At 38.4% G+C, this 10,367-nt stretch overlaps 1 protein-coding gene across 1 annotated transcript; it reads left to right on the plus strand.

The window, feature by feature from the left end:
* The first annotated feature begins 8,549 nt into the window (after positions 1-8,549).
* Positions 8,550-10,180, plus strand: zgc:171459 (uncharacterized protein LOC562056 homolog). The gene is made up of 4 exons (XM_057329812.1): positions 8,550-8,662; positions 8,741-8,834; positions 8,919-9,006; positions 9,111-10,180. Exons 1-4 carry the CDS (start codon positions 8,623-8,625, stop codon positions 9,792-9,794), a joined length of 906 nt encoding a protein of 301 aa, XP_057185795.1. The 5' UTR covers positions 8,550-8,622; the 3' UTR covers positions 9,795-10,180.
* Positions 10,181-10,367: the final 187 nt, after the last annotated feature.

Genomic DNA, 10,367 nt, shown 5'->3' on the forward strand with positions numbered 1-10,367 from the left:
ACATATCAGTGCTCAAATTTGGTCGATTATTAAATCTAGCTCTTGTGTTGCCTGCATGCATGTCTAGCAACGTTTGTTTATGCAAAGGGAAGTAACGGTAGGCGTATTCGTACCGAGCTGTCACGGGTAAAATTCCAAAATGAAGTCATCATGCCCTACTCCCTTCGAAGGGCAGAGCCCTTGGAGTTCAGACTTTGGAGTGAACAGGACATGTGCGTGCCATTATGTAGACGTTTGGAATGCACTTGGCAAAGGGAGCGACTGGGACGTAATTTCCTCATTACATTTAGATGGCATGTTCTCGTGGCAACGCAGCATGTTGTCTGTCAGCAGATGTCGCTGTTTTAATGGCATAACTTAAAGTCCCAGTGAAATAAAAAATTACAATGCCTATTTTTTAATGAAATATTTTAGCGTTTATTGTAAATAGTTGATCAATGTGGGTCATTCTCTTTTTAAAATTCGTGTGCCCTCATAATATTTAGTTAAAATCTGAAAATGCACTTCCTGTAATGACTAACCATCTTAAATGACCTATGTTAGACGGCTTGGGCGGAGCAGAGCCATTGAGAGAGAGAGTCGCGTCAACTTCGTTGATTCCAATGGAACAGTTTTTTCACAGCAATGGAGGCTCTCAATAGTTCCCATAAGTAGTAACGCATGGAGCTGCGACTAAACAGACCAACTGAGGTAAAATTCGAACCCATTTAAAGACGAAAGCCATTTAATTAATAAAAAATGAAAGAAATAAAGCATTTAAAGAGAAAACATAACTTCCTGGAACTATCTGAAGGCTCCATGAATCACGTGACGCTCCAGCGTTTTGGACTTCCGTTGGCAGAACTCTCTCTCTCAATGGCTCTGGGGCGGAGCATCCGTTAACTCCTCCCCTTCAACTGTCAGTCTGCTGCCAGTTCCATTTCAAAATGCAACGGCTGTTTTTATACATCCAATCAAATCGCAGAGAAAGACGAAAGCCACGCCCACTATTTTTATCATTAGAAATTCCATTTCACTCGGAAATGCGTCAAAATACGGAAATAAAAACGATCGCAACTTCCGGTTCACGGGGATTTTAAGCATAAAACCTAACTGTTGGGTTTTATGTAGGGCTGTAGTCAAGTCCACCTTTGTCGAGTCCAAGACCAGGACTAGTCGAGACCAAGTCAAGACCGAGTCTAAAGAGGTTCGAGTCCAAGTCCAAAGATGTTCGAGTCCAAGTCAAGACCGAGTCCAAATGAGACGGTCCAGACAGAGAAAGAAAAAAGCATCCTCTTCAAAAATCAAGACCACATTCTTTATTTGTAATGAACAAAAGCGGATCAAATTAGGTCAATTTATTTACTTTAGGAATAGAAATTTCACCAAAGTCACATAAAGCTGCAGTGCAACTTCAGATTTTCAGTCTTTTTATTGTAGTGTAACAACAAGTCACATTCTGGGCTTCCAATGGAAAATGTGCCCATTCTCAGCTTGTTGACTTGTTGACACTCAGTGATAACTGCATTGAATCAACATCACTTTTGCCACCTCAATTAATGTTGAAAGAATGTAGAAGTTTCAACAAACATCATTATTGTGATCAGTATTTTCTTTAGTTGGGTTCTTGATTCTTGTGTTTTAACGTTTGGTTTTCATTGTCTGTTATAACAGTGTGCTAAAATACAATTGTTGAGGCACAGTATCACAGTAACAGTTTAATTTGGCACAGTATCTTAGCGTTGTGTGAACCAGAACACTCAAATCAGTCATTTAGTATAATTTAATTTAGTATTATTTATGATTTTTTTTACAGCTTAACCCCTGTCACAAAAAGTAACCTACTCCAAGAGGAAAGAGAATTAACTTAATGAAAGTCAAGAGTCCAACTAAAGCAAACATAAATGCTTCATCAATGGTTTTGTTTGGAAGGAGAAAATATCATCGGACTCGGTCGAGACCAACAAGAACATTTGGCGAGTCCAATGACCGAGTCCGAGACAAGTCCGAGTCCAGATACCAACGAGTCCAAGACAAGTCCGAGACCACAGAAAAACGTCTCGAGTCCGGACTCAAGTACTACAGCACTGGTTTTATGCTTAAGTTATGCCATTAAAACAGCAACATCTGCTGACGGACACCATGCTGCGTTGTCACAGGAACATGTCAGCTGAAGATCATGAGGAAATAACGTTGTAGTCGCTCCCTTTGCCAAGTGCATTCCAAATGTCTACATAATGGCACCCACATGCCCTGTTCACTCCAAAGTCTAAACTGCAAGGGCTCTGCCCTTCGAAGGGACTAGGGCATAGTAATGATCACTTCATTTGTAATTTTACCCGTGATGGTTCGGTACGAATACACTTACCGTTACACCCCTAATACATAAAATAGCGTTTGTCTTTTCAAAAGTTATATCGTGTTTCATGAAGTTAATTGACTTGGCTTCTGCGATTTCGGTTAAACGTCTTCAAAACTTGTCACGTGATCTCGGTAAGGGAACACAGGGAGCATCAATGCTCCCTGGTTTTTGCGGTGCATTGTGGGAATTTTAGGGAACGAACGTTTCAGTGCACTGGAAGGATTTTGCGAATTAGACAGCCCTTAAAATGTCTGACTCCCTGGTCAGTGCCCTGACTACTGAGGGAGCTGATTGAGACATAGCCAGCAACCAACAGAGATACTAGGCTTGTTCAACTTGATGCAGCACCGCAAGATCCGACAGGTGGATAACATCAAAGTACCGCGAGACCATGAACTTTTTTATGGTTTTTCGAATCGCTGTTGCAGTACTTTGATGCCATCCGCCTGTCGGATCTTGCGGAGCCGCATCAAGTCGAACAAGCCTATTGCCATCTGATTGCTCCGAGTAGGAAAAAACGTGAGGTTGTATTATTGGCAGCCAGAAGAGGGCCATATAGTAGAAATTTACAAATTAATATCTTGCTAGAGACTTTACGTCCACTATCCAGCAACATCTAATATATGAGTGAATGACTATATATAGCATAGAATAATAAATTTCATTTTTGATGAACAGTGTAATCTGAATGACTAATGCACAGAAGACTTTATTTATTTATTTGATTTGTTCCAAAAAATTATTCACTTTACTATTTGATAGCCTTGCTGCTCCATACCGGGCACCCAACAAATAGACTATTTCATATATCCCTTGTCAGGGACTGGGTTAAAGATTTAAACTTTTGCATCTAAATCTACCATAGATGCAAAATAAATACAGTAGAAACCCATGTGTTGCATAAATGTGTGTGCTGGGCCTAGATTTGTCCTTTTTGGTAGAATGAACGAAAAGCTCATGTGGTGCTCCTCACATACTGGCACGCGAGTGTTTAACTCCACTGCTCTATCTCAGGGATGGTAGAGAGCATGACCTCGCTTAAACAGGATTAGCTATAAATAGTGCTGCCTATCCGCTCGGCTACAGCGTGGTCGACTCTCACAATGTGAGCACCATCGCTAAACCCGCCACTCAGGGCTGAGCATCCAGCCCACGTCCACCTCTGTTGTAAGACCCCTACCTCACCAATTCCAGACCACAGTTAATACTCATTAAAGTTGGCATTCAGGGTAAAACAACTAAACTGAGACGTCTACCATTATATTGGGACTTATCTTCATCCTAATTCTCCGGTTTGTCATTTTGAACCCATCAAATCCCTTCCCCCAACCACGCCTCTGGAAAGTTAGAGATCAAGCCAACTGTCTTTGCTGTTCCACGGCCTGCCCTCCCGTATCACCTTACCACGGCGATGACGCTTGATGATGTCAAACCCTGCCCACACGTGGAGTTGTTTGTGCGTCCATGTCGCCATACGGCATGAAATGATGCTAACCACAAGGGATGCATGCTTTAACATTCACAACCATTCACGTGCACAAATGCACACGTAGGATTACACTGAAGACACACATACAAGCAAACCCACACACAAACACAGCAGGATTACCAACAAAGTTTCTTCACAATTTCTCATGTTCCATTTTTGTGCGAACTATCCCTTTAAATACATGTCTTATAAGGACATTTGTCAACTAACAATTAATATAATGGGCATCCATTATCCACAAGCAAGGTAACAGACAATGTCTTGCCATACAAAGAACAAAATTGGGAAGACAAACATGGCTTCAACTCTGCACACTTCAGTTGGAAAAGCACACACACGAGCATAAACACACTCACAGAATAACCTCACTAATCTTCTCAATGGTTTAAAGCCGCTGAAGGAGCTTAATAATTTAAAAGGAAAACAGCATCGGTACTTTTAAGGACATATTCACAGAGATTAGCCCCCTTCCTCCATACTGGACAACACTGAACACAAAGGACACCCTTACACATTACAAATATGATCATGAAAAATGCATTCAGTATCAATATGATGCAAATCGCTAAGTAACCAATCAACCAAAGGTGGTGCTATTGTGCACAGAATCGTTTTTTTTTTTACTGTAAATAGGCCTTTTGTCATATTCTTTCAAGCAATATCTTCTTACCATCGTCCTGGAACATCTTCTTTATTTAATTATTTGTAAGCAGTTAATTGATGGGTTGTATGTTGACAGGACTTGTTGATTGTATCTTCATTAGGAAAGAAACACCCTCTATTATTAATAGTTTGGCACAGGCCTTTAACAGTCAAGTGCGACAGACAGACAGACTGGAAAATGGATCAAAAAATGTTGTTGAGTAATCTAACGTTAACCAATATAACTGTAACTGTAAGAAGTTACGTCATGCATGTGTGTCATCGTTGTTTGTATACCTCAGAAAGCCGAATCTTCAACAGAGCCGCATTTTATTACAATGTGTTTTGCAAACATTTGTACATTCTGTAACATAATCCTTTAAACCTATAAACTAGTGATGGGCGCTTTCAAAATATGCTTCATGAAGCTTCGAAAGTTAACCCGTATCGAATCTTTTGTATCGAATCTTTTGTATCGAATCAGTGCTTCGAACTCGAAGCGCGTATCAAACAGGCTAAATCACGTGATTTTTAGCAAACGAGGCTTCGTTGCGTCATTACTGTTTCGAAACGTTTCAAAACTCGACGACATTTCGCCACTAGGGAGTGTTGATCTGAAAGCAAACTCATAAACCACTGTCTATAACTGATTTAACTGTAAACCATGAAATAAAACCAAAAAAAACCATGTTTGTAGTGATCTATGGACAGTGATCATCTTGGGATATCATTTAATGTGAAATCTATAGCCAAACTTTACTAAACAAACAGAGCCAAATGTTGTGCTATTGATTTATGTTGGATAATTTGGCATTTGACATAAACCATAAGATGAGTGCAGTCAAAAGTCAAAGGTCAATTGTAGCCCATGGGACCATTTTGAGAACAGCCGTGTGAGGCAATCATAACACCTTATCAATGTTGAAACACATGGACTCCTACCACCTTCATTTATTGGATGGGCATAGGTGTAGTCAAAACATCTGCTGTTCTTAGGTATGTATGTGTTCACTACAAATTCTGGGCATCTCATGCACAGTAATTAAAGAACACAAATTTTAAGCCCTCAAATCCTATAAAAAGCTATACAACATAATTAAAAAATATATTTACACAGAATTCATTATTCATTTTTATTGTATTTTTAGCAAGTGCAAAGGACATTGATTAGGCTTTGAGTGGACATGATCAAAGATTCACAGCCGTTTTCAGAGTTGGAGAATGGGCTTCAGGGCATTAGTAAACACCCAGCATAAAGTACGCCTATACATTGCATGACTGAACTACATGGTAAATTGTGATGTAAATTGATGTAAAAAAAAGAAAGAAAAAGAAGGAAGCTGAAGTCCTTCGACAGCAGAGCAAATAACATTTTTTTAATACAAATCTTTTGTGAGACGTTGTGGTTTGATTTCTTTTATTAATCTTCATTTTCACTGCCAAAACAGCCCATAGTCATTTACAACATAGAGCCTAAAGTTTACAAAACCAGGCTCACGCAGTTGTCAGACAAATAATAAAAACTCGAAATAAAAAAAAAACATAACAAAGAAACACTCATTTTTAAATGACTCCTAGAGCGATGTGAAGAACGCTTCAACCAAGATTCGAGCCCTCGACGATAGGATGCCAGTCAAGAACACTAACCACTCACCACACATTTAATCAAGCACAGCAATGAACATACAGATTGCAATACGTCAACGATTGTCTAAATCGTTGTTAAGTAAACTCACTCACAGGATCAATTACAGTATCACAGTTTGTTATATGTGCACTCCGTGTACGCTTGCCACTTCTTACATACTGTATCTTAATCCAAGAAATAACAATAAGTACATATATGCTATTTGCAGGACACAAATGTAAAGGCTACAAAACATGCAAATTAAGAGTTCACCTCTGACACTGTTTGCTGGTCCAAGATGATGATGAGACCTGATATTGAGCTTACTGATTTTGTAGTGACTCATGTATTTGGTTCACAGCTGCCTGAGGAAAATTTTGCAGAAATGTTTTTTTTTTTTCCGATGCCCAATTACAGTTACTTGCTGTCCTTAATAAGAAAATAGCTTTAAATGGTTGAAAGTTAAACAACATCTAGGATAAGTTGATTGTGCTGGATCAAGTTTGCATTTGTTATTTGGTAATTAAAGACATTTTTTTAAACATTTTGCATGTATGCATGCATGTATAAACTTGGATCTTTACTTCACCAGGTGGGTAGCAGAGATCTGTTCCGTGATGAGGTGACAAAGCCTGCCTTTTTGGGGATGAAGAGAGAACAACAAAAGACCCTCAGGAAGGTCCTCAGAGGTCAATTCTCAGCGGAGAAGGATGACTTTGTTTATGTTTTACTTTCGAGAAGACATGGAAACATTTTTGTCTTACTGTGTTGATGAACATGACCTAAAAGTCAATGCCATGTTCAACAATTAACAATTTCACAATACAAATGAAGCAGTAGATGACTGAGGTAGTGAATGAGTGGAAAAATGGAAGTTCAATAAATAAACTGAATTAATGAATAAATGCATTGATTCTGTTTCTTAAATGCATCAATTTGTTAAAAGTTTGCTCACATATGTAGAACTATTAAATTGAATATATCTAATAATAAATTAGACGCATATCTGTATTTCCCAAATAGTATATAACAAATTTAAACTGTTCAGTTCAATTTAATTTTTTATCATTTGTTTTAATGAGCTTCATTTGTGCCACATACTAACCTTGGCATGTTTTACAAAAAATATATCGACAATCACTATTTAAAAACTACTTCCGGTACTGATCAAGTAGTGACATCGCGAGAGGGGGGAGTTTTAGTTGCGCTACACAGAATTAATCAATTAAATGATGCCTCACTAAATCAATACATTGAACTATACAGTACATTTAAGCTTTTCTTTATTCAGTATTTATCGGAATCAATACATTAAACAATACAGTACATAATACATTTAAGCTTTTCTTTTTCAGTATTTATCATGTAAGGAGTTGTTTGTTGATGTCTGTGTTTTGTTAAGGATGTCTGTTGTCCAGGCAACAGTCGTCACTTCCGTTTCGCGTCAGTGTGTCCTAGTGTCTGCATACTCTTTAGCTCTGCAATCAAAAATACTAAACTATTAGGGCATAGAATAAGTAGGCGAATTGGGACGCAGAAAATGTGTTTCGCAACTCCGTTGAAACGTTGTCATGACAAATTCGGTTCCCGTGTGAATTGTGTCCGCTTAGGACCCAATTTAGTAGGTAGTTGTAATGCCTGATCACAAAGTTGATATCTCGAGCTAAATACGCTGGGTAAAGTAATAGCATTAAAATGACATGTTAAAATTTAAGTTTACGAAAAACATATGAGCATATAAGCATGATGCAACATACACGCCAGTATTTCTGGGTCAACATCTGCTTAACAAACAAAAAACATCACTTTTGATATTCTTAAATGACCATAGTTGTATTATAGTAAATAACTAAAACAGTAAGACCGAGATTTGTTTGATGATTCACGAAGCCTCGCTCTGCCCACCACTACTATAAACGGCCATTTTTAAACATTTGTGTCTTCATACCAACAAAAAGCATTCCCAGCAATCTGTAACATCAAAAAAAAAAAAAAAAACACACAAACGACTGTGTTTGGTCTGTTTTAGCCTGCGCAGAGAAAAGTAACTGTTATCACATGACAAAACCGTCTATGACGTGATTCACTTTCCGGCAATTTCACACAAATACTGAACTTAAATATACATTTAAATGAATTCTAAACCAAAAAGATTTGAAATAACACCATTATTATTTAGGCATATAGTAACTGTCCAATTATATACTGACTTTGAGCCGCTAAGCCCCGCCCCCACAAGAGAGCAGAGTTTTTGTTTAAAAGTAGTAAAAATTGTTCATTTAAAAGTGTTTGATTGTATTTTTCACAAGAAACCCCGTTTTGATGGTTTAATATTAGTATAGTTTTCATTTGCGTTTTAAACACGCATACTGACTCGCTCCAAACAAGGGCACTTAGAAGCCAGCCTATGTAGGCCGTGTTCGGAAGGCGCCATTTTGACATGGTGGAAATGGTACCAGAAGCTCACTGCAAACGTGCACTATTAAGGGCCCTAGACATCTATTTTACGAAGTGATTTAAAACATGGATTCATCATCGACCAGTTCTAAACTCATCTATAAAAGTAAGTCGTTCGTTTTGCGTAAAATGAATTGTTAACGTGATTATACGATTGTGTTAACTTGAGTGTGTGTGTGTGCAGTGCCTGATGAGGACATCAAAAAACTGATACAGCTGCGGTCAAGCAACTCAGCGCTTTTTGACGGGAGGAAAAATTCTTCAAAAACAGCCTGGGGGTGCGTTATTGTCCCCATTTAAGTGCCTTTGATCTCCCACAGTTCATAGTTTTATTAAAAGTTATCATTATATTTATTTTTCAGCGCAATTCTAAGAGAAATGGGGCTTGAGGAAAGGATGACAACTGAACAGATTGCCAAAAAGTGGGAAAACCTAAAAGCAAGATACAAGGTTGGCTTCATTGCCATTTAATGCTGATGTCGTGAAAGTTAAGTTTCATTTAAAGAGCAAAGCTTACATGGAACAGTTTAATATTCTTTCCAATTTATTCCAAGGATGCAAAATATCCTCCCAGTGGTGTGGAGAAGAACCCCACATGCTGGAAATGGTTTAATCTCATGGATGATGCACTGAGTGAGGAATTCGAGGAGAAGATCAACCAGACTTCCTCAATTGTTGTCAGTAATGAAGCACCTCAGCCCAGTAAGAGGTTACGACAGATAAAAGTTGGAGGTGAAATACTGGAATTCTTGGAAGAGGAAGAAACTGCGATAAATGTAACACCAGGGAGCACACCACATTCGGTTAAGCAGGGAAGACTAAAAGGCAAACAAGCTGGTAAAGGGAGTCTGGACATTATGAGACCGAAACTTCAAAGAGAGAGACAACTTCTGGCGAAGGAATTTGGAGGCCTGGACAGAGAGAAAGCTCTTTTGGAGCGGCAAAGGGCCCTTGCGGATAGAGAAAGAGCTGCGCTACAGAGAGACCGAGCTCAGCTAGAAAAAGACAAAGCCGCGGTCGGAAGAGACAAGGCAACACTGGAACACGACAAAGTCAGACTCGAGAAAGACAGACGAGATTTACACAGGGACAGACTGGCTCTTGAAAGAGACAAAAGGTCTCCGGATTTCGCCAAACGTGTAAAAAGCGGTGCAGAGTGTAATGGGTTAGATTGTCCTCATGGCAAGACCAGAGAAAAATTATCAAGGTTACTTGAAAAAGTGATTGAAAAGATTTGAAGCAAAGAATCAAGGAAGGAAAGGACAATTAAATGCAAACTGCGTAAGGAGTAATGGAATTCTGCTTGAGTTGTTGTCTTTTTGGTCTGTATTGACCATCTAACCTTTGTTAGTAAATTATTTTTGTATCTCACGCTCTGTGAGTGTTTGTGTTTGATCAACATGCCCACATCTGATGCCAAGAATGGAATTCAGATACACAGGGACCAAAAATAGATGTATTTTTTTCAAGATAAAAGATATTTAGCGTTTTGTTGATTTGTAACTGGAGTGTGACATCTAGATATCTGAACGGTTCTAATATAACATATGTATCTTATGATACCAATGTCTTCAGGTAAATGATACATTTGGTGCTGTACAATAAATGTAAAACAAACACAAAATTTGCACTTTATGTTCATTCATCTCTTTGCAAGAGATAATGAAAGATTTTTTACCAAAGGGTGCAATTTATAACATGTATGGACCGACAAGCAGCTGTCGAGATTGTAGTAGTAGATAATAAAAAAGAAGAAAAAAAGGACATTAGACAAACAAAAATTAGGACTTAAAGGGATAGTTCATCCAAAA

This window comes from Triplophysa rosa, linkage group LG3, assembly GCF_024868665.1.
Source record: "Triplophysa rosa linkage group LG3, Trosa_1v2, whole genome shotgun sequence".
Taxonomy (NCBI): Eukaryota; Metazoa; Chordata; class Actinopteri; order Cypriniformes; family Nemacheilidae; genus Triplophysa; species Triplophysa rosa.